The sequence below is a fragment of the Tinamus guttatus genome, unplaced genomic scaffold (assembly GCF_059628265.1).
Source record: "Tinamus guttatus ecotype Peru unplaced genomic scaffold, ASM5962826v1 Tinamus_guttatus_pri_ptg001099l, whole genome shotgun sequence".
Classification (NCBI taxonomy): Eukaryota; Metazoa; Chordata; class Aves; order Tinamiformes; family Tinamidae; genus Tinamus; species Tinamus guttatus.
This window is the reverse complement of record NW_028289633.1, coordinates 77,873-103,515: the sequence shown is the minus strand read 5'-3', so window position 1 is coordinate 103,515 and position 25,643 is coordinate 77,873. Positions and strand designations below refer to the sequence as shown.

The window sequence follows — 25,643 nt, the reverse complement described above, 5'->3', positions numbered from 1 at the left end:
ATATACCAGAACTGCTGTCTATTTGAAATAACAGCCAAAGGAGGAATACACAGCGTCTGCCTGTGCTAGAACTCGGAGCAAACAGAATTAGCATGGAGTGTAAGTCATGCTGGAAAGAGCTTCATCCATCGTGGTACGCGGGTCAAAAATTAAACTCAGGTACAAATGCAGGGAGGTATTAACAAATAATACATCACAGCACAGTGGTCATGGGTCTCTAAATCATAAAGTCAGTTAACAACACAAGTATGAAAAGGGAGCTTTTTTAAGGCTATATATTTATTACAAGCAATATTAATGCATGAATCCCCCTTCGAGGAAAATAAGTGCCCTTGAGATGTTAGATTCTATCAGCCAAATTGAATGTCTGCATCAATGGCTCTCCCTAAAAGTCATAATTAGGTCATTAAAATATATTTAGAAAAATAGCCTGTAAAATAAAGTTAAAAAATACTCACCTTCATTTTATTTCATAGGTCACTGTTATACTATCTAATAAGATAATTAAAAACATGCAAGCAGCTGGTACTGAGGCTAAACAGATTAATGTAATAGTCTGTAGTCATATGTGCTGGCAAGGGGTTCACCTCTTTGGCGAGGAGAAGGTCAGCTGCCCTTGGGAAGGCAAGAGAAAGACAGTATTTCGACTTTCCAGTGGCACTGCATTGCAGCTACTGGAAGCTTGGGCTTTTTTTTTTTTTTTTCCTTTTCATTTTGGCCATGTCTGACCAATTTGCACATCCTGAAAAGGCTTCAACCATGGCTGTAAAACACCACGGTACAGTGCAGCTCAAACATCTTTCCCAGGTTTCTTTTGTTTTAAAGATGAAACTATATGTCTAACACCTTGTTCAAATTTTTCTAAGAGTGAACTTCAAACTTGGATGACATGGTACTAGGAAAGAATTTTTTTAATGTCATATGCATAAAGCTTTTCTCAAGTACACTAAAATGCTCTCCTCAGAGCCTGAAGATCAACAAGAAAATTCTCTGTGACCTGAGAGGATGCATTCACAAACTTACAGAATATTGAGAAACATGTGCCAGTCGCATGAGCTTATCATTTACATTACTCACAAACTTTAGGATCTAAAGGGAAACGCTCACTATCTCAACATAAGCACTAAATCTGCGCCATGATGAACACAAGCAAAATCCACAAACTCCATATTAAAAAGAAAAACAAATACACTAACACATGAAGTGTGTTAATAACAAATAACATAATTTAATAAAAGGAGGAATCAAGTAAATCCACCCTACTGCCATGCTGCCATGTTTTTTATTATAGCAAGGAGCACTTTAATAGCAAAAGCATTCACAATTAAGTGTTTTTAAGCATGTGGAGTTGCCACTTCTCCTAAATGAATTACAAAGAGACTGATAAAAGCACTTCTTTCAGTAAAAATTTTCAGTATGATTTTGCATATATTAGTCTTATGCAAGCATAATACCTACTGTGATCCAAAGATGGCACAGCCTCTTTAGGGCAAGAATCTAACACTAAGGCTTTTTAAAAGTACAATAAACTGAAACACATTGGATAAACCAGACTATCAATACTTTTATCAAATTGCTAATTTACTGAAATAATATTAACTGGAAGTATCCTAAAATAAGTCAAAATGTCCAATGAGTCCTTAAATAAACAACACAAATTTACCATTGTTATCTTTCAAGGCAGTTTAAGTCTTTTATAAGATATTAGCTGTTCATTTTTATATAACACGCAACACAGAACTGTAACTATCAACACAATATTCAACGCAACCAGCAAATTTACAGCCAATCTCATTATATGATAGGAGTTACTTGCCACTGAGCAGAAAATATTCATTTCACACCTTAAATACTGTAATACTACTTAATAACAGTGTTAGCTTGCCAGCTATTAAAAGCCAGAGTTTTTTTTTATATATATATACTGTACTCGCTTGCTTTATCATCTTGCCTCTAATTATACCAATAATTTAATACACTGGCAAAGCAGTGAAGACTTGGGACTGATTTTAAAATATAACTTAGCTTCAGTTTTGCAAATTGTGCTGTAATCCCCTCTGACAGAATATGATTATTATTCTGTTAAAGTGGTAGCTAAGATCCTTTTTATTATATGTGCTTTGGACTAAGGAATATAGAGACACAAAGGTCAACTTTGTCTCTTAGTTGATTGCAGAACATTAAAGATGGCTTGGCCTATGGGAATAGGCTTAGGGCATCACAAGAACTTTTTTAACTATGCAAGTTTTTAGCAACAAGCTGCAATATTCCAAAAATATTGACAAAAACCATTCATAACACCTAGTATACGTCCTCTGACTCCTGTGGTTGATAGTCCTGAGAGTGATGGATGTGAATCCACTACAGCTTAGGCTGATAACCACGATTCATCCTCCCATTTACTCCCAGCCTCATGTTCTAGTCCCTTTCCTTACACTAGCACCAATACTCATCTGAACCTCATCTTGGTATCAGTCTTGGGAAGACTGATACAATGAACGAAGTCATCAGAAAACACATCCTACCAATAGGCAGATTAGGCTAGTTCAGCCCCTTTGGACTGGTTTGCTAAGAGATGAGTCCCGGTGCAGGTGTGAAAAGGAAGGTGGGGAGACAGGGCACAGCTCACTACCACAGGAAACACCCTCAGGAAACCATAGTCTAACTGCAGCTGGTTTCTCCTTCCAGCTTTCCTTGTTACAAGTGTATTGGGCTACTTATATTTTCTTTATGCATTAGAGAACACAAGTGTAACAGGAAACTGAGTCAGGCAGACCCTGAAAGAGCTCTGCCAGCATATATGTCTCAAAGCAAGTACCCTAACTACACTCAAAGGGTATCAGCACAATCTGGGTTTCATCAGAACATGAATTAGATGAAGCAACTTTATAGGATACAGAAAATTGAAAGGGTTTGCAAATAAAAGCTCCCTTGGCTCACAGGGTACATGCAGGCCCAACCTCTGTCATAACCTCTCTGCTGTCCCCTCTATGAAAAGTCTTTCTTCTCTCCTCCTTCAAGACCTGGCTTTTTGCTCCCTGCTCTTCTCAGCAGTCTCTCAGTCTCCACTCTGCAAGGGCCCGGGGCCGGTCTCAGCTTGCTGCGCCCGTCCAGGCCTCCCCCAGCCGCGTGGCACAACTCCACAGGCCAGGACGGGGGAGAAGTTCCCCAGCTGCAACGAGGCCAGCCTTCCTCCTGCCTAGCCGCTCTCACCTCTCACACACACACCACGAGACTACAAAAAAACAAATAGAAACTATACATCTTAGTGTGCTACAGGAATTCAAAATGGTCTGGTGGTAAGCTTGATTGTTTTTTCTTTTTTTTTAACCATACTCAAGCACCAAAAATTAGATGTAGTCATTCTAATTAGCACAAATTTGAGGTTAGTCTTTGGGACAAACATGTAGCATTTTTAGCAGTCATTTTATTGACCGAAAGATGAAACTATGCTTCTGATGACTCTATCTGTAGTCCGAGTTTCCAATAACTCAAGAGGCAACAGTTGCTTTTTCCTACTTACTAGCTTGTTGTGCTTTTAAGAACTGGAAAACCTCAGCTGTTTACCCTAGCAAGAACCAAGTCTTTGTAGCACAAGCAGTACTGCAAATAGTTGTTCTGCACCACGTTTCTTTAACTGGTGTTTACTACCAATAGAAGTGAAACCTTTCTGTCAGGAAATGTCAAACTTAACAAATCTCTTTTTTTTTTTTTTAATTGGAATAATTAGTAAGTGCTGTTGGAGTTTCATGTGATGGATAGATCCAGTTATTTTGGAGAAAATCAGGAAGAAGATCCTGGTAAATAGTTAATTACTGTGTGTACAGCTGAGGGCTATCAACTTCATTGCATGCTTTTGGAAAAAAAAACACAAAAAACAAGATAAACTAAGAAATACTTACTAAGGAATACATTTACTGACACATAATGCCTCAATGCTTTCATTAGTCAAACATTTTGAAAAGCTTTCTCATAAAAACAACAACCTAAAAGGAAGTTTTTCAGATTGTTCCTTAATACTTCATCTGTCTGATTGTTACAACTTAAATTGTACAATACTCTTAAAAATGTAGACTTTCTCCCTTGCTTTAAACACATTATGTTGATTACTTTGGTTAAATAAATAAATAAATAAGTACCAAAATTTACTGACCTGTAAGAAATAAATGTTCCATCAGAATCTGGGCTGTGGTGCATGCTTCCATTTTCATTTGATCCTCCTGATACAAAAACAGAAGAAAATGATCTTGGTTATTTGAAGCTCTGATAACAAATACCACAATATTACTCACAATAACAAATGATTTTACCATGTATAGTAACTTTATTTCTCAACAAAGCCTAAAGGGATACTTCTCAGTTATCAATAGAGACAACAATGTGCCATTCTGAATCTGAGTGTTCTAAAAACATAAGATTCCATTTCACTTGTGGTTTTGGTTTAGAACTTTCTCAACTTCTTAAACACAGCTTAAATAGGTTTTTTAAAAAATAGGTTTACCATATAAATAGATAAGTTTGATTTTACTAATGAAGAATGTACAAGTTCATTTATTCTGTGCAAGATCGGATTGATTGTATGATACCAGATTTTTTTCCTCAAAAGAAGTTCAAAGCTTTTATCAAGTGACCTGAATAGTATGTCTGTAAAACACAATGTTTTACATATTGTCAGTCATTTATAGAACAGTTCACAGAAATTGACAGAGATGTAGAACTAGAAGGAATCCACCCTCTCTAGAACAGGCCTGCAAGTTTACTGAAAGACTTACAAGTCAGAAAGAATCTTCTATTTTTCATGTTGAATTTATTCTACTATCTGTTTTATATTCCTTTTTACTGCCTAACCTGTCATTTAGCTTAGTAATTCTTCTACATCTTTGGCGTTTATTTCCTTACCCTATTCATAGATAGTACCACATACCTTTATACCCTACATTCTGCTAACTGAAAACAAGTTCTCTTTGCCATCTTTCTAGATGAGGTTTCATACCCTCTCTTTCTTTTAAATCAGTCTTAAACACAGAAAAGGGACAAAATCACATCCAGCATACTAAATGAAGGCTGATCAGTTTAGTCTCGGGACAGCATTTGTTTCCCCCTACTAAAAATACTTTGCCTGATAAAATCTGGTCATGCCACATCATGTTGTAGTTTCACAGTCACCCTCTAACAGACCCAAATGTTTGCTCTCCTTATTCATTCATAACAAGATGGTTGCAGTTTATAGCAAAATTTCTTGCTAGTATGATACTGTAGTTCATATTGTTTCATGCTGTCTCTTGGAAAGGTCCATTTCTGCCTAAATTTACCATTTATTCTTGCACTGGATACTACCTTCTAATATGGTTCCTTCAAAATCAGTAGTGCAGTCTCACACCGTGCCACGGCAATGAATGAAAATATTGGCTAAGATCTGTTCAACCATAAACTGCTGAACTTCCCTAAAAATAGAATTCTTTCATTACAATCTGTTGCCACCTATTTGTCTTACAATTACTTTATTTCACTAATCCTCATTTTCTCTACTTCATAACATCTCCTGTGGCACCACATCAGATGGCTTACTGAGGACTAGATAGACTTAACATATTTCTTTAAAACATGTTTCTTTTGAAAGAAGGCTAGCAGGTTAGTTGGCCACTATCTCCTGTTTAACAACCTGCACTAAAAGTTATGCCATTTTCTATTTTTTAAATTTATTTTTCCCTTTAAGAAAATTTGCTGGAGCACTGCATGGATAATGGTCATCCCCTTACGCTTGCAGTCAATTTGCCATCATTTATTTTTCTCTTACCCTAAGTAAGAGACTTACTCTCTCCGTAATAGAGACTACATTTCCTCTCCTTCAATTATATGGCATCAGCCACAAACTGCAAGACTGAAAACTGTATTACACAGCAGCATTTATCAGTATCCTTGAACAAGGGGTACTCTGCAAGTCAAATGTTTTAATTGTTAGTAGCTACATTATTCATTAATCATCTCTATCTAGCATTCAGCTTCAATTCCATCCTGCCTTTACTTGAAAAATCTGTCTTTACTGGAAATTAAAACTAAGTATTCTTCTACGTTTAAACGACACCTGGATTACGTTTAGTTTCGTTCTCCACTCGCACTGCTCAGGGGTTCTAGGTTTCTTCCCCAGGAAGGCACAGTTAAAGTGATACTTTCTTGTTATTTTAAATAGCCTTCTTAGAATCACATTCAGTTTAACTTCTGGTAATTGCCACTACAACCCCACACTTTCTGACAGCCAGGAAATGGCCTTCTTTGATGATCAGCTGTTTTTCCATTCTGGGTCTCCACTTACTCCAAAATTTCCTTAAGAACTGCTTAATCGTTCAGTTGAACACAGAATTTTCGTTCCTCATCTTATACAGATTGCAAGTTTCTCAGTAACTTTTGCAGCCTTCTCTAAAATAAATCCTGATTAGTAGTTTAGAAACTACTCAATCTAGCTGACTTCATTGACTAACTTTCTCAAATTAGTTTGAAAACAGAAACTCTAATCTGCTTCTTTTTTACTACACTTAGATGAACAAAGCTGGACTTCTGATTATTAAAAACATTCTTTTTCTCTTTTTCTTGTCCCTTGAAAAATAAAGCCTATCATAATAGGACAATTTCCAGTAATATTATTTTAAATAGAATATATCCACTTTCCAGTAAATATTGCTATTTACCATCACTATATTCTCTACTTTCATATGTCTGACTTCAGATATTGAGACATTCATGTTTTTGTTTTTGCATTATTTCACAAGACTTTTCCTTCCCTGACGGCTTCACCCCACTTCTTATCTGAATGTACCTTTTTTTTTTTTTTCCGTACAATCGTTGGGTAATCCTAACCAAGACCAAATGGTCTTTGTGGTGTCTACTCAAGTAAATGTGGTGTCTACTCAAATAAATATGGTGTCTAATCAAATAAAAATGATTCCTAGGAGGGAAAGCTGTTTACTGACACTCAGAATTTTTTAAGCCATGGGTTGATCATGATGTTAAATTCAAAATCAATTTTCTCTGAATCACTCTTTTAACACAGCACTACGAACAAAATAAAGAAAACCACGAGAGAGAATTAAGTATTCTCCAGACAGAAGAGCGGAGCATTATAAACCTCCAGAATGTATAATCCAGCCCCTGCATTCTTCAGATGAGCTCTAGCCACTGCTGAAGTGGACTCGCTGGCTGAAACGAAACCCTGGGACGCTTTCAGGTAAATCTCGGGATACGGCTTAGACAGCATTTTATTGATAAAGAATTAAGTAGATTTCCCTAGTAAGCCTACCTGAAGAGCACTACTACTGCCAGAGGTCTGGAAATTAACAGGAGTTAAATCAATTTTCAATCTCTTTTACAGCCATATGGAATGTTTCCTAATACTGGGCAACTGTTATAGAAATATGCTGCACAGCAACCTGAATGCATTAATGCAGTTCAGTTATACTTAGACACCTTTGAAGCATTCACCTACCACACCAGGTATCTCTCATTTGGAGACTGAAGACTGTTCTGTGGAGTATTTTCTACTCCAAAGCCAAAACGTTTGGATGTGAGACAAAAAAACACCTATGTATTTCTAGGGCCAGTCAGCAGCCTAACCATCACATGAAGTCCAAGGGAAAAAAAAAATCATCTTTTTAATTTGTACATGAAGAGACTTTGAAATTAAAACCTAAACTACTGATACCAAAACAACCTCAGCCATTATGAATGTCAGCTTTAAAAACTGTGGAAGCGTCCTATTTTACTTCTCACAGCTTATCTGGAGAATGATAGAACCCAGTAAGGAAAAACAATTAGATTTACAAAACAAGACCAAAAGAAAAGCATCTGAAAAATGAGCACCACATTGTTCTTTATGTCGTTGTCTACTTTGACATCTTTTGGCAAAGTGCAATGAAGCAGGCACTGTGCAGTGATGACACTTGTGTGGCAATCTTCCTCTCAATCAGTAAGCTATGAAAAAAAAATTACTCACCATTTTCTTTGGTGACTTTAAAAATCTTAACTAAACCACAAGTACCAGCAAACCTTACAAAAATAAAGGTCTGCTTACTGTATCCCAGTGAAATCTCAGGTATTTGCCATATACTGGTTATAGGATTTTTAAGTGAGAATTAGTAATACATTACTTGGATCCAGTTTTGGAATTTGTAATCCTGGAGTAACCAACCAGAAACTCAACATTGATGAACAAATAGTTTAAAAGTATTACGAAAGTAGTAAAAAAACCTTAAAAGTAGTATTCATCTCTTTTCTCATCCTTTAGAATCAACAAGTTATTGAAAATAACAATCTCTATGTTAATGTTGTTATGAACTCCCTTCTACCATACTAAGAAAAGAAGTAAGTTAATCTTACATGACATGAGCCCACAGAAGAGAATGGAAAGCAGACTTGGTATGGAACTGGAAAGAAATCTTTCTATTTCTAGGAAATCTTAGGCTGTAGTTCTCATGCTCCATTTCCAGATTGCAGCTGTGGGAATTTTAAAATTGAAAGGGAAGAGCTGGACTGAGAAGAAAAACTTATTTCACAATCCTTAGTCTTCATGCTGAAAAAAGTCTTCTGGCTCTCTTACAACGTGAAGGACATCTTGATTGTCTGCTGAAGTGTTTGAAAGGACATCTCTGCAATGAGCCGTATTTCACAAGCGGTTACAAGTGTAGCATTCTTCATTTGGAAGCACTCTCAGAATTCAACATATATTTTATCAATTGCCACAGTACTTCAGTATTCTAAATTGTCCACCTATTCGTAATAGATCTCACATTCGGACAGGTTACTACTTTCTGAGAGCCACTGTTGCTTCTCCACTTCTCCATTTTGGCAGCAGCTGTTTTTTTTTTTTTTTTTTTTTTTTTTTTTTAAGAGCCAACTCCTAGAAACAGGAGTTAATGAGGTCGGTGTTTTTGTATTTGCTTTTAACTTGTGGTACTTGGAAGATGATGTGGATGTCTCTGATTTATTGTGATGAAACTGGCGAAGCAAAGTGCAAATTATTCATCATCTTAAAAGAGGGCTCCCTAAACTTCCCCTACTGGAAAGGCTTTCCAGCAAACCCTAGTAAGACCTCATGGTCCCCAAATACGAGGACAAACGAACAACTCCTCCTCTAAGCAATGACATTACGCTGTAGGAGTCTGTGCCTTGGCTCATCTCTCCTCAGGTAAGTTCCAGTTATCCTTGCTTTTGAAAAGATACAGTGAACATCCAGTAGACAACATAATTTCTTGCGTTTTTTTTTTCCAAGGATAAGAAACTAAATTTCTGCTAAAATCAGGATATATAGTGAAGAACCTGAACCATAAACCTGATACTGGAAATTGGTCTCCTTCAACTGACTTACTAATATTGCAAATCTTCAGATGCTTTCTGAGACTCAGAACTGAATTGAGAACTATGATGTACCAGAAATGTGGAGGTTGTTCCTCCTACCCTACCCTGGTTCCCCCAGAAAAGGATTCTAAATCTTCAAAACATAAAAAAAAAGTACAAAAACCTTACCACACTTTTTTGATAGAAGAGATGAGAAACAATCTGTATCATAATAGTCATTAGTATTGAATAGTCATTAGTATTGAATAACAGACTGTGAAATCTATCCCTCAAATATGTGAGTGTCCTAGGTCTAGATTCTGACATAAGGTTCACTTGGCTCTCAGATGAAGGCTCAGCTACCACATCTTTCGGCACTGAAGCAGTCGCTTTTTCTAACACTATAATAAAGCAAACCTTTCAAAAGGAACTCAAATCACCTGGTATCTTTCTGGCTGCTGCTTTAACTGGATGATCTTCCCCTAACTCATCCTGGGAAGGAGTAATCTTTCCCTTCGAGGAATTCAATTCTATTGTCCTCTTTTAGTTAAGGCTTTTCTTTAGATGGAGATTGAGGGAGTTGAGACTTGGGTGAGTACTGCTGGATTGCCACCCAGCTGGAGGCTGTTTCAAAAGAATTTGTATGACTTGAAATTGATGCTGCTTTTACTGAACAGTCAATAACAGAACGTCTCGAATGCAGCCACCTTTTAGCTCTCAGAGCTGCATAGAGAAGGGTTTTTAATTCACAAATTCACTAGGATACTAGATTCTCCCAGAACACACAGGTTTGTCACTCACAGAAATAGTTTTCTTGTAAGAACATCCTTGGGGCTATAGATACAACAAATAATAACAATTAAAATAAAACAAAAAAAAACCCAAAAAAACAGAACTCTGAATAAGCAGCATGCCAAAGAGACTTTCTGAGGATTATCTGAAAACTGTAAAATCTGTAGAATTTACTAACAATAACCCTCATTTAAATATGCATGCTATTTTTGTACTATTATTTTTTCAGCAGAATATTATATAGATAGTGTAATCTCTTCCGGAAGAAAAGGTTTGCCAAGGTGCAGTGCAGTTTCTATTTCAGGCAGTAAGAAGAAGCTGAACAGCACTTCATAGCCCCAGATCAAGAGCAGAAAGATGCTCCGGGTATGTACCTGGCACAACAAACAGTCTAAGTTTATGCATGAGCTCAACAAGAATAAAAAATTATGTGATGAACCATACAGGGATCAGGTGTGTTTCTCACTCCTCTCCTTCCCTATTGCTCTGGAAAGAGCTATCTTATATGAGATGCAAAAATACAGCATAGGACTTCTGAGGGAAAAGGAGTGGGATCTTATCATGACCAGCTATGAGTCTAGCAGAGTATCAAGTGAAATTCCCCTGCTCTATGGATTAATTCCTGCTGTGAAGAAATAACTGTACTCTAAGATCTTGTGTCTTTTTGAAGTTTGATACAGAAGAAACATTTTTCTATAAATATATATGCAGGTACAAACACATATGTGTGTGCCTACTTTTAGGGTTCATATATTTATATAGAGATAAATGATTTATCCATCTTGTGTTGATTATGAAAGGGTTTCTTGGCTGTCAGTTTAAGAATTGGTGATAAAAGTGATCCTGCTTACAAAATCAGACTGTGCTTTCCACCGTTTATAAGCATCAAAATGAGGACTGATCTCTTTGTTGAAAAGTTTGCACTCTTAATATTTTCTTTGTATTCTAACAACAAGTTAAAATGTTGCTTTTATAAACCCTAACATTTATTTTACAGCTTAAAAAAAATCAATTTCAATTTGAGATAAAATACCCAAACATTAATGCAGTGTTTCACAATTACAGACAGGGGAAATTTTAACACAAATATCTGCTTGCAGTCTAAGCTTGTCAATTCTTATAACATGACTTCCAAATTCCATGCTATATTCATTTTCAGCATATTTAAAGCTTAATAATTTAATGATTTATCCAATTTTAATTTACACTTTCAAAACCACTTTGAACAATCTGAGGTGCCAGTGGAGATCATAACAGTGGTCCCGGTTAAGTCAAATAATAATTATAGCGCTTTCACTTTAAAGATGAGATTATTTTTAATTATTGAGTGAAGTACTTGAGGTACCTTACTTATATAATTACGCTACTCATTAAATGGTTATTGAAAGCTGAAATGTAATTTTAATGACAGCTACCTATTTTTCTTTGCACACTTTGTAGATGACAGATCAGTCAGGAATTCTAGTTTGCTCAAAAAAATCCTTGCAGCTGCACTGGTTCTTTCAGGTGTAAAACAATTAAGCTGTGCTTATTTTAAAATTTTAAACATTTTTTCCTCAAAGGCTATTGTTACAATATAGAGAAACTAGTAAAAACCAGAACAATAATGCACAGATATTTCTGTTCATAATAACACGAAAAATCTGGATTGAAACTATATACATTTCAAACAATATCCCCGAAAAAAAACAGTGACAATACAAATATGGAAGAATAATTTTAGTCAAAATGTGTTCCTCGCATAATGCAAACAAAAAAAATTGCTTAACAGATTGCAGACCTTTATTGTGAGTATAAAGGGGTAATCAACATACAATAAGCATTTTACTATGCATTAAAACTATATATAATGCCACGAGACTCCTTTGCGTTTTGCAATACTAAGGTTCACAACTCCTCGAACATAAAATTCTTTCATACTATTTACTCCGCAGATACGCATCCATCAAAATGATCTGCACAAAATGTATTCTAATATTTCAGAATCTCTGACAATCGGCACCGCAGAGTTTTGGGCTCAGGGATGAGCAAAAGGCTCCTGCTTCGTATTTTAATGCTTCATACACAGTGTTGGAAATTCAGCATATCTGCCCATTGTTCCGAACGGCAGGATCCTGCTCAAATTAAGCTTTCCTCTTTCACAATGAAAACCAAACAGAAGAGTAAATTTGTTTCATTAACAATATTAAAGCAAAGATTTCTGAGTTCGCTGTATGGGGAAAAGGCAATAAAGTTTTGAAGAGGGAAAAACTGCTTTGTTCCTTCAATCCCCTAGTTGAAATTAATTATAGCAAATGTTTATGAAAACATCTGTTCCGTACAGTTATAAATTCTTAATTTTAGCACGGGCGATTCCAGGCTCCTCTATTATTTTGAAAGAGAGCAGTCTGACAATCGAAAGGTTTACAAAAGAAGAGACAATTTGCATTTCTACAGCACCAAATACGCAGTTTGGAAAGTCCTGAGGATCTCTGCAGCGAAGGCAAAAAACAAAATGCCAAACGGCTCCGAACGCCGAAGCTTTCCGATTGGGGTCCGCTGATAGATGGCAGTAGGAGGAGCAATAAGCAAACAAATAAATAAGTAAAGGGAAAACTAAGCCCTAAGCATTCAGAAAATCAAGTTTTTGACACATTAAGCAGTTTGTTAAAAAGTAAAAGGTAGTGGAGCTCCTGATTTCTCTGTCAGGCATCCGGATGCATTTCCCGGCGCCGGAGGAGCGATGTCCCAGCTTTGCCTTCCCGCGACAACAGAGGGTGCTGGAGAGTTTAGGATGCTGCAGTTGCTGCTCCAGTTCTGCAGCTCCGTTGTTTGTACAACGAGCTCCTGCACTCCGAGCATCTTTCGGACTTTTTACATAACACCCTTGCAACTACAGTGTTAAATTCAATTTACACCAAATAAGCTTTTAAAATGATTAAATGGAGCAAGCTTAAAGCAGTGTACAGAAACTGAAAATAATGCCTTCAGCTAAAGAATTAAGTGCACTGCACTTCTGATATTTATAAAATAATTATTAGGTTAGAAACTTAAAGAACATTTCAATCTTAGCAAGTTGTCGAAGTTTTCTGAAATAAATATGACAGCTTTTTGTTAAGCAATATCTGAGCTTTATTTTTTTTTTTAAGTACAAACCTGGCTCTCCACCTCTTGCTTCAAATTCATTTAGCATTAGATGCATCCTTTGAGTGCATGCATTGCTAATTAAAGAATTCTTGGTAGCGTTCTAGTTCCAAATACTGTGCTCGAAGATACTATATTTTGCAAGGAATTAAATAAAAAAAGATAAACTGTGAAAACTAGTATTATATGCAGGTAATTAACTGTGAGACTTTGCCATTAGGAGCACAAGTCTTAAATAGGGTAAAATATTTATACTTCCTATCACTCGGTATTCATACAAGAAAAATACACCAAGCATTACGGGTGTTTTTTCTTTCCTTTTGGGTTTATTTGAGTTAGGAAAGGAACGCAAATGGAAAACACAACAGAGAACCTGCACATATGCTACTTCTGCAAGAGTGAAAGCTGGTGACATTTGAAAATAGGTAAGCAACGCTGACACAAAGGTGCAAAATCAAAGCTCATTTTAGCCCTGCAAAAAGGCAGCAGAGCTGCTGAACAATATGGTAGGCAGACTTACAGCTCTGCCGTTACGAGCAAAAAACTTCTTGAGATAATAAGAATATCTAGGATTGCACATTGCTCAAACACAGGCAGTCCTGGTGTCTTTTGGATTGCTGATTTGCTACAATCAAGTGGCATCTCCTCTGATCTCTGCATATAAAATCACAACTGTGTATATGCATATATGAGTAAACTCTGTGTATTCTCCAGGCAAAATATCTGTTTGAAATAATTTTATCTATGCACTTGAGTTCCAATTAAGACACACCAAAATAAGAGGGATTCCATTTTAAGTGAAACTGATTCTGAGTGCTTACAAATCTGAACACCAGCTCTGTCATTAGGTTAGTTATAAATTTACATACCACTTTTTCCACATGCAAAATGTGAATGTGTGCGTAAAAGAAAGTGTGGATGGGAAAACATATACAAAAGCAGAGATGACTGAATTCGGATTTGGATGTAATAAAACAACATATAAGAATTGCAGCCTCTCACAGGTCTACACAAAATAAATTCAATATAAGTATATTCAAAGGCTAAATTTCTACAATTTCTTTTCCTGATGAAGCTTCTGTATTTACTAGAATAGACTCAGCTATATACACTGTTCTCGAAGCTAAAAACTATAAAAATCCATACAATAAGAAATTTTACTCATACCATTTAACTATTTCATACCTGCAAGACAAATGCCAGAATTCCTAGGCTACTCCTAGGTACTAATACCTTAAAAAATGTACATTCGGAGATGCTTTTATATATTCTCTTTCTGCTTCGTGTGAAGGCCAAGCTGAACTCTAATGCTAATAGTGATGTAACATTTCAAAAAATATAGGTATGTGGAAAAATAGTTTGACTTTCCATTTAGTGAGCACCACATGATGATACTAGTCTATATAAGCAAATGTGACTTCCCCTGAAATTGATAAAAATTTACTTTACTGAGGCCTGGACTGAATGTCTTACTGGCAGTCATAAAGCAGATAAAAGAAAAATCCACAGGAACATGTTTCTTCCCACTTTTCCAGATACAGTGTGCCTTAGTGCACCTATTTCTGGTCTTTCTGTAAATTACATCCCATTTTGCCCACAAGCTCAATATATCTGTATCTATGACATAACACTGCTGATCATTTACTATTTGTAACTTACACTTCCTAGGTCATTGCTTAATATGATTGAAAAACTCCAGGATAAAGTACTAAGACTCTCCTTCAGACTGATCTGTGTGGATGGTCTGTACCTAACAAATATCACCTTTGAGAAATTCAAGAAAGAGCATATACAATTAACAAAATAAATTAGCAAGAGTAGCAAAATAGAGGACATAACAATCCATTCTAATTGGAGAGGAGTATCAGAATTAAATTAGGCTTTGTACAGAAAGAAAAATGTTAGCAGCAGTTTGGAATCATCACTAGGAACTTATATTCCATCGTATATAAATGCTGAGTGACTTATCACTTGCATCCAGAAGAATTTAGCTAATTTTAACTTATAAACAGCCTAAAAGGCCTTTGAGCTATAAATTGCAATAATCTAAAGATGGCAAGAGGCAATAAACATGAGTTAATGACTCAGCATCCTCCTGAGATAGCACTGGTCATACAGCTTTGCTTAATCTTAGACATGCACAATCAGTGTAAAAAGGTGGTCTCGAGAGACCAGTTACACTGACAACAAGAAAAACATACCACCTCTTTACACGTATGAGGGCTACTACGCTCCTTTAATTTACTTCAATTACCTCCTATTTTTAACCACGTTTGTATCTTACATATAGATGCAATCCTTCTGCCTGTGATAATAAATCATATGTAAGTATAGTTTGATTTTCATATTCAGAGGGAGTGATGCATATTCCAGCGTGTTGAGGGAAAAATGGAGCCAAAAAAAGATCACGTACAACAGTTTTCTAACATTCTGCTGTTTTGCCAAGATTAAATGATAGTATAAGACAAACGAGAAAGGATTAAGTGCTCTTTTACTGAAATAGAATTGCCCTTTCAACAAGAAGCTAGCTCTTCAGCTGACAATAACAGGTTCACCAGGAGAAGGGCCAGCCTGGCGAGGAAGCCGCTCGGTAGCGATATGCAGCTTCACCTCCTAAAATTTGCTAGGTGCTCTCATGATAAGGAGGACCAAAAGTCACAAGGGGCCGCAGCAGCAGCAATTCTGCTTTGTTCCTTTGCTCTTTCTTATTCATGGAAGCTACCGCAGGAACCTGTTGTCTTACAGCACTACGGATGGATTTCAAAGGATTTACCTGAAAGGAGAGTATAGTTCCTTGGACCTTATTCCTTAAGAGCAAGTATGTTCAGAAATGCTGAAAAACGAATCACTTTGCCCAGCACATGCACACCAGGAGGTGCAGCATCAGATCAGAGCACCCGTGCAACTCCTCTTCTGATGGATACGCAACGAGCGACTTGCTTATCTCGGATGCAACAGCAGGCAACACTTGCGGCAAAGAAGCACGCAGGGAAAACAGAAGAAGAAACACTGTTGCTGCAAATGGAAATGCAGGAAATTTCGGCACACACACAAAAAATACACCCCAGTGGAACAGGCTGGGGCCCTTTGGAGGGCCCCTGTGCATGCCCAGCCTCACAGTGACTCCTAGCGAGCTCTGCCCCACTCTTCCCAGCTGGGCCCTGCTCTGTTCTGCACCTACCATCTCTGCAAGGAGCACAAGGGCTCCACGAGGTTTATCCCAGTTGCTTTGCCCTTCCCAAGCCACCCATAGAACTGCTTCAGTCAGACCTGCAGGTCAGACGAGCTAATTTGGATTTACCTCAGTGTAAACTAGAGGATAAGAAGTTAGATTAGTTAGAAATAGGATCCTGGTCATACTTACTAAAAAGATATGTTTTTAATAATAAAACTATGTAATGCATTTTAGCAGCATTAAACACAAAGATGGTAAAGAGATAACCAATGGTTTACTAAACTATGAACACAGTCTCTTAGAAGCACATATGTTTTTCACTTCCTTTATCCAGCAATCCTAACACAAGAGAAAGTGCTTTTTTTCCATTCCTTAACAAATCTATTTTGAAATGATTGAAATGAATGATTTTGAAAAGCAACTTAGTCTCTGGGTAAAGTTTAAAGTTTACTGAGTAAAGTTTAAAGGAGCTCAATCAACCACAGAATCTAGAGGTGAGACACAATTCAAGTGCACAGTTAAAAAAATTGTATTACAATCCTTATTAGGATATTTTCACCCCATGAAAACAACAGCACCTGGCAAAGTTAAGCAAGATAATCTGAAGAAAAAAGCTGCAGACAAATACACTGTCACACAGTCCCAAATACTCAACCCCCTAAGGACACTCTTGCTGCCAGCGGAACAGCCTTTTTCTTAATCAAATTAACTAATACAAGAACACCTGACGCCAAAAAAGACACCTCATCAGAAAGCTGGCTGCCTAGTTTGGATTTATCCTTGTAAGATGAAGCCTGGAAGTCCTGGATTCCTACTTTGAGGCTGCCTAATCAAGGCTAGATCTCTGACTACGTATCCGCTAGACCCGTTCCTGGAAGGCCCATGCAATGGTACAGGACTCTATGTTTTTTATAGATTTTCCTGGTGAGAAAAAAAAATGTCACTAGATAATATAAAAGAAGCACTGAGCTTGAGCTTCTAAGCTGCCAAATAATAAATAGCAAAGCATAATGAAAACATTAATAAAACAAGTTCTTATAAACCAAGCCTTGGCTGATTGGAGAGCACCAGGTACCTACTTTGCTGAGGCAAACACGGATGCGGTAAGAAATAGGAGGCTTTTAAAATGCAAATTAGACAAGTAGGACTATGTTTTTTTCTTGCACACAACAACTTTATTTAAGTTTTCTAAAGGGAAGATGATGCAATTTAAGCAGTAATAGGATAAACGTTAAGTAGCAGTCAATTTTTCTAGATGGTTTGCTCAGCTCTCCAAGACAGGGAACGCACAATATGTTTTTACTGAAGAGAAACCAGTCTGCTTAAGAAAACATCATTAAGCATCAGACAGCATCAGTTTTTTGACTTCAGACATTTTGGACCAAATGCCAACTAAGAAAAAAGTACTTACATGCATGTAACACATTTAATCACAAAAATATTAATCTGGAGAGCAACAGAACAGATCTACAAATCCTAAAATAATCTCATGCTTTCATCAGATTTCACCTTCCAAAATACATGGCCGTGACTTGCTAAGCGGTATGACAGCCCATGGTAGCTCTGCATGCAACGGGAAGGGAGAAACAGCCCTGACCTCAGACCCTTGCAACTCCACGACGGGAGCCGCAGGGCTGACACGGCCACCTCAAACGGGCTGCCCTGAGGGCAGAGGCCTCCCGTGACCATAGCCCTTCTGCAGATGTCCCTCAGGCTCAGCCATCGCGCGGTGCCACTGACTTCTGCGCGTGAAGAAGACGCAGACGCGTTCCCGGAGAGGGGCCCACGACAAAAGCAGCCTGATGTGAGCACAGACTTTCTTGGGGATGGTATCATATCCCGCCACGGGAGGTCATACGGCAGGGCAGGAAAGAATATATATGTCTGAACAAGTTTTCTGTTTCCTCTCTTTGGAATGACAGTGAATAAAGAACACGAAGATTGCAGCATGCGAATACCAGTGTAATTACCAAATAGTTCCTCACATAATTACGCAAACCGGATCTATCCTGAAGTTAACGGAGCTCCTTTCTTTGCTCAACAGAAATTTCATGCCACTTGTCAGTCATCCCAAAACACGAGCCTCAGACAACTTAAGAACACAGAACTTACTCACCCGGTCTGTAACACAAGCAATGCATGCGGAGAAATAAAGGTTTAATGAAACAAAATAATGTACTCCACTAGGGAAAACACATTTTGCCCAAAGAAAAATCTAATGTAAATAAGTGGAGACTTGACTATTTGATAAATATAGCCCCAAAGGTTATATGTTTACTGAAAGAATATAAATATTATACATGATGTAGACTTTTTTATGTGACTGGAAACATTAATTGCTTTCTAAATACAATAATAGTCTTTCCCTTCAAACTGTGAGGTCTCATTTCTTCTACTGCAACACGTAACCAATTACCTAACAAAAATGTTTACATTAATCACAATGACTCTATATTTTAGTTTTTATACCACCGATTTTATTTTTGCTTAGAATTGAACTCCCTCAGGCATTCTTTCGTGCCAACTGTTAATTTCCATCAGTGATAAAGTTCCCTTAAGCTTCTTTTAACATCTACTGGACATGACCTCATAAAATTTAATGCCATTCATTAACCCCAAGCACTTAACTTTACGCAGTAATGTCAGGCATCTGACTTTGCAGTGCATGAGAAATCCAACTGGGAACTGTTTGAGAGATACAAATTACAAACAGTTTGTGAAGTATAAAGAAAGGCAACGACTAATATTAAAGGGTGACTCAAGATTTCTGGGGTAAAAGCAGAGTTCTTGTGACATCTTCTACCTAGAATCACAGAACATTTACAGGAACAAGGAAGAGGCCACGAAGTGGTAATTCTGGCTTGCTAGCGGGCTGAAACTCAGAGCTGAGGCTGAACGCCAGATTTCTAACGCTGACTGAAGTAGCTGTGATTTGTAGCGTCGTTCCTTGGATGTCCACTATAGCCTTAGGGAATTTCAAAGGAGCACAGCTGCTCAGACCACCCTGGCAGCTGAAAGGCAGCACGCACCAGGAAGAAGGTTTCTTCAAAGGGCTTCTCCCTTTCTTGCTGCAGGAGGCCTGCCCCGCTTTAGCTGTAGACGGGGTGGCGTTCGTTTGGGTCTGGTTATGCATGAAGAAACCCTTCAGAGGGGACAGCGTGGGTTTGGTTTTCCCTAAGATGCACAGACGGGTGATGCCTGCTTGACTCCCTTGGCCATCCATCCCAGTGGCTTCGCCCACACTGGAAAAATCTTGGGAAAAAATCCAGAGGTGAATGAGGATCCGCAACAAGGACCTTCTGGGTTCTCTGGGGCCATTCAGGGACATTGCTGGTGAGGAGTGGAAATCAGCGACAGTCTGCCAAGGCCAGGAGTGCAAAAAGGGCACACTGTCAGAAAAGCAGCAAAAGTGCCATATTCTTTATCTGTGCTGGCTCAAGAGATGTCCAGGCATCCTCTGTATTCTACACAACCAGAAACACGGTTAACTGGAGTTGCAGATAGCGATCTGCTTATTTACCTTCGTTAATTAAAATCCCTCCTCCCCAACCACGGTCTGTAAACGGGCTCATTTTTTGTTTATGTCACAGGCTGCTACGTTCTGGGTTAAGCAGTTTACACTGTTGGAACAAGGATCATCTTAACATTTCTATACAAATTATACGAGGAGGCTATAAATTTCTTTATGGGAACCCACATGAGACTTGATGATGATGTCTCTAAGTGCTACAATTTTATTTATTTATTTTTAAGCTGCAAAAAGAGCTGGTTTTCAGAACGAAGCAGTAGTTCCTAAATTTACTGATCTTAACTGGAAAATATATCCCCTGCTACTTTATAAATTTAAACAGATGGAAGTCATTTTGCTCAAGCTTCATTTCTACAAAAAGGTATCTCTAAGCAAAAGGAATTTATTACAAAACTGAGATTTTCATTTGAGCAATTGTAATTGTGGTACCAGCCACATCTCAATTTTTTTTTTTTTGGAATGAATATATTAACTATGAAACATATATAACTAAAAGCTGCACCCAATACTTTGTTTATACCATTGGAAATGTTTCTGTATCTTGAATGCTGCTGGCCTAAGACTATTTTACTTTCACTGTATTACGATGCAGCATGAGGTTAAGTGCACATCAGTCTGGAAAGTTTTGACTGCCCAATAACTTCTGATGATAATAACAGAACGATAGCAGGTCAGGCAATGGCAGTGGCAACCAGTTGGCCTGTATTTGGCAAGCCAAAACGTTAATGTTTTATAAATGCAAACTATGTTATATATTCTTCTAACCAATAGAGGGCTAAATTTCTGTACAGCATAAACACTTGTGCTATACATTGCTATGACAGATACTTTGACATTGAAGAGAAAGGCTCGAACTAGAAGTTGCCAAGAAAAATGGCAGTGTATAAAGAATCACTGCCAAACTCTTAAATGTAGCAGCACTTGTGGGACTTTCTGTAATATAAATAGTAATTATCTTCAATGCAGAATGTATTTGCAGAAATAAATATACTGGGGCACATACCAAAACTCACAACTGAATTTTCTGCTCGAATCAAACTTCAAAATCTGTAAATTCCAAGTGAAACAAACTCAGAAAATATTCTTTCTCTCAGACCCATCCCTATGTGCCAAGATGCACCCATGTGCACGCACATACACACACAGCCACTAACGCACAGGCAGACAAGCACCGCGGCAGAAGCGCGAGGGCGGCTGCCCCGCAGACTGTTCAGTCAATCTCTGCAGCGACACCCACACGTGCCTGCACACACAAAAGCAGATGTGGCATTAAGATTTACAAAGTTATTGAAACTTTTAACAAGTAAAACGCATCTTTACTTAGCTACACCAGAATGAGGAATAAAGGGGTTTACATATGTTCCAATTCTAAACCTATCAATCAAACCCATGTTATTCCTTTGGGAGCTTATTTACATGCATATTTATCAGCCTCACATGCTAATTCCCTGCTGTTTTATGCCTGCGAGGCATGTTTATGAGTCATAATTGTTGATCTCATTTGATGTATTTCACTGAAGTAAGACATTATTCAGTTATGTGGCCTAATGTCAATGAATTACGATGACCTGATCTTCGAAATGCAACTTGCTCTTTAATTTTTATTAGAGCATAACTTATTCAGAAGAAGAAATACACTAAAATGGAAGATTACATGCTTTTGTAGTCATTTTACTTAACCATCTTATTTTTGAAACACTCCTCCCTACCTCTAGGCAAAGTTTAAAGACTGCAATTTGTAAACACCACATGAAAAGAATCTTTGCCCCAAAATAGTACATATTTCTCAGAAAGGGAATTTTAATACATGCTTTTATTTTGTTTTAACTAGCCAGATGACAGGCCTTTGGAACACTGACAGTTTGAAAAAAAAAGAAGAAAAAGACCCAGTCTCAACCCCCCAAATCATGCTTTGTATTAACTTCATTTAAGCAGCGACAAGATTTGTCCCTAAGAGCAACTGGTGAATGAGAACTACTTAAATAAGATAAAATGTCCCAAACCAGATGCAACATGGAGCCAGTGTGTAAACAAAAATCACTCAACATGGCAGTAACTGCGAAGTGCACCAACTTTATTGTGGTAGTTTGGGTCAAGCCATCAATGGCAAACGAGGTGGCAAGCCAGAGGGGCCCTGGCGGATGGCTGGACATGGCACTTACTTAGAAAATTCTGCTCCTTTCCAAAAGACCAGTCATTCAAAGCCTGAAGTGATCATTTAAGTTTTAAATTGCCTTAAAAAATCTGATTAAGAGCTGATATCTCAGTAATCATGCCTATTTTCCAACGGCATTTAACATGAAGAAATCAAACAAACAGTTATTTCTACTTTCTGGCAGAAAACCTTTAGCATACAATAGCCAATTTGAGAGCCAACATGAAAAAAAAAGTCAAAAAGCATTGACACTATCCGTGTCACTGCAGGAGCAACAGTGCAAGTGACCCCTTATGCCACATTGACATCTTACCTCTGAACACATGAATTTACTGCACGATTTTCACGTCACCACTCACCATCTCAACATTCAGTATTTGTTTTATGTATTCTTCATCATTTTGTAGATACATTTCAAACAACTATCTGTTGACAATTGACTTCAGTTCCCCAGAAAGAGGGAGTATTTGATCGATGACTGATTGTCACAAGTAATAAAACATCCAACCTAGTTTTATTTTATACTGAAGAAACTTTGCTGACTATCTGTTCTAAAGTTTCAAAGTCTCTGCTCTCAGCTGTAGCTTTAGTCAGTAACAGATTAATATGCCAAAGAAAAGGAAAAAAGAAAAAAAAAGAGAGAGAGAAAAGAAAAGAAAAGAAAAGAAAAGAAAAGAAAAGAAAAGAAAAGAAAAGAAAAGAAAAGAAAAGAAAAGAAAAGAAAAGAAAAGAAAAGAAAGCTATCTTTATCCAGGTAATACAAATGCCAGAAATGAAATGCAGGGTGGTCCTTTTGCCACAGCAAACTCGAATAGAAACTGACAGTTTCAAGAGTAAATGTTTTTGAAATGGCAGAAAGCCTGTAAGTCTCTTTCTAAACTTGCAATTTGGAGAGGACTCATTCTGAAAGATCATTCAAGATGTTAAATTTTGAGTAGATTTTTCATGTCCAGAATTAAATCTGTGGTTTCCATTTAAGGATGTTTTTACAAGAAAAAAAATCCTTTGAAAAATTAAATGGATGAGAAATAAATATATTTTATGGCTCTTTTGGCCTTTAAGTGCTACTTTTTTCTGAAAGAACCATAGAACATTATGTATTTTTTTTTTCAAATCAGAAATTTACTTCTGATAAAATGATGTTACAAGGCAGCTACTTATAAACAAACAAACAAACAAAACCTCCATTTGAACAAAAGTTACACAAAACACAGTGTGGCACCATTTAAATTCCATAACATTTATAATGGAAATTTTCATTGCCTGTAATCACAAGAACTACAGAACAGGGCAAAATCCTTCCATAGTATAAGCTCTGACTTAAACCTTTTCTTTTCTTGGAGTTCAAATAAACACAAGAGTGGAACTAATCTGCCAGTGCATTCTTTTTAGAACAGCAGCAATTAATGCTACATTTCTTCAGGCAATAAAATCTCAATCTTAATGTAGCCGATAATGTTGCAGTCACCTAGCTGTGATAACTCAGACCCGAGCTGGGTATTCATTTGCAAAGTGGTATTTTCCTTTATACTTTACTAAAGAACGAACAAATAGCAGGTCACAGAAGTTTGGAGGTGGCCCTGTGGCTCAACATGCTTCCCTCTTCCATTAAGATAACATCTGTTCTGGCCACCAGTCAGCAAATCAAATTTGATGAGAATTCATCCGAGTGCAAAGTAGAAATCCCCACTAATGGACAGATTTATGTTCCATCCCACCATCCTTTAAATATTTGAAATGAAAAGTAAACAAAAACAGTGATGATATCTTCAAACATTATGACAAACATATGGGGAACGCACCCCTGCATTCTCAATCTCAAATATTTTCACTTTATCAAAAACATGCTTCTGCGTGCATTACATGTGAGCCCTGCAATTGCACTTAGCACAGAAACACTCCACAGTTGTTTTTTCTAAGGTTAAATCACCGATTCCATCACAAATCCAATTTCTCAGACGAAAAGAATTATCACCACCATAAAAGCTGTATCTGGATGAAGTTTGTGCCTTTTAGCTTCCAAGAAGACCAAGAATAATTTGTAATGAGATAGCAAAATTTTAGTGGAGAAATTTGTCATGCAGGGTTTTTGCTATTATTTTGGATAGATGGCCCCAGTTGCACTGAACTGAATGGGATTTGTCCAAAACCATGACTGCAGTCTGCCCCTGCCACAGTTTCTGTAGTATCACAATAGTGTCCAAGCAGAAACAGTTAACTGCCAGCTGTTTCTACATACTTAAAGGAAAAAAAAATATTAAAACAATATTTCTAAAAGTGGCTATTACAGTTTGCATACACTGGCTTTGATTTTTAAACTTTCTATCCACATACATGAAATACCGAAGATATAGGTGTTACATTTACAACATTAACATGAGAAAACTATTGTATTAATTGATTTGCAAGTTGCATTGATGAATAAGTCAACCCAGTAAATACTCATCAGTAAGTAAGGACATAAGGAAATTTTAAATGCAATATCCAGTGCTTACTTTGAAATTCTTTTAAGAGGTCCTAGTATTTGGACACTTCCATGGACAAAAACTGGTAATTCTGAGATACAAAATAATTGAACAAAAACAAAACAAAAAACTTGGTATTTTTTTTCTCTTCAAATTGTGGCTCAATCAAGGGTTCGTAGTAACAACCATAATCTCTACTGACCTGCTGTTTTTCACAGTATAAGATATATTTTAAAACATTTTTAAAATTTGAAACATTGATTACCCATACGGTAAATATATAAATTTAAAATATTTTCTGTTTTGCAGCTTCCAAAATACTACATTTCTCAATAACCTCATAAGTTTTCAGAAAACTAAGTTATAATTGAAATTAATCTAAAAAATGCACTGTACTTGGTATGCTATGAGAAGTGTAGGATATTTAACACTATCTATAGTCAGCTGGAGATGGATGCCTAATGCAAATTAAAAAAAATGTTTCTGTTTGAATTCCTTATAATGAAAGGTCTCAGGGTATACTTTGAATGTATACAAAAATTTTTGTGTCTTTGAAGCTGGTATATGTAGGAATAACTTGTAGGACAGTACCATATTTCTTCCTACTCATACCTTGCCTAAAATAAATTACTAGAAGTTGGTTTTTTTTGCTGCTCATAGCTTGAGTGGAATATATATATTAAAAAATCTTTATATATTTACACATCAAATATGTAAAGATACTGCAATAGAGCAAAAGTCCGTTTGTGTGACGTCTGTCAGAAACAATCAAAAAAAACGCACACAACTTTTAATTCCCTCCCCTGCTAATCAAATCCCAGATAAATATAACCTTTTCATTTAATGGTACAGAAAATGCTTAAGGATATATAAGTTTACTCTTATCTATACTCAAATAAAATGATTCTTTTACAGCAATTCTCACATGCCTTTAGTTGATTAGTTTTGAGACTGACAAATATGTATTTTTTGTAAGTTTGCATGCAAACACAAAAACAGTTGCATGCGAGTTCTGACAAGTACCAAAAAGTTTTTGCTTGTTTCTTTTTTTGAGTTATGTAGCCACCTCAAAAAATT

The 25,643-nt window shown here is 36.9% G+C and overlaps 1 protein-coding gene across 1 annotated transcript in view; it reads right to left on the bottom strand.

The window, feature by feature from the left end:
* The window catches only part of LOC148590767 (TBC1 domain family member 5-like), a gene marked incomplete at its 3' end in the record, with an annotated part of 130,584 nt that overhangs the window by 94,991 nt on the left and 9,950 nt on the right, over positions 1 to 25,643 (bottom strand). Inside the window, exon 2 of the mRNA XM_088538612.1 lies at positions 4,154 to 4,220. Within this exon, the coding sequence (XP_088394738.1) occupies positions 4,154 to 4,220 (67 nt within the window). The remainder of the gene's footprint in view (positions 1 to 4,153; positions 4,221 to 25,643) is intronic.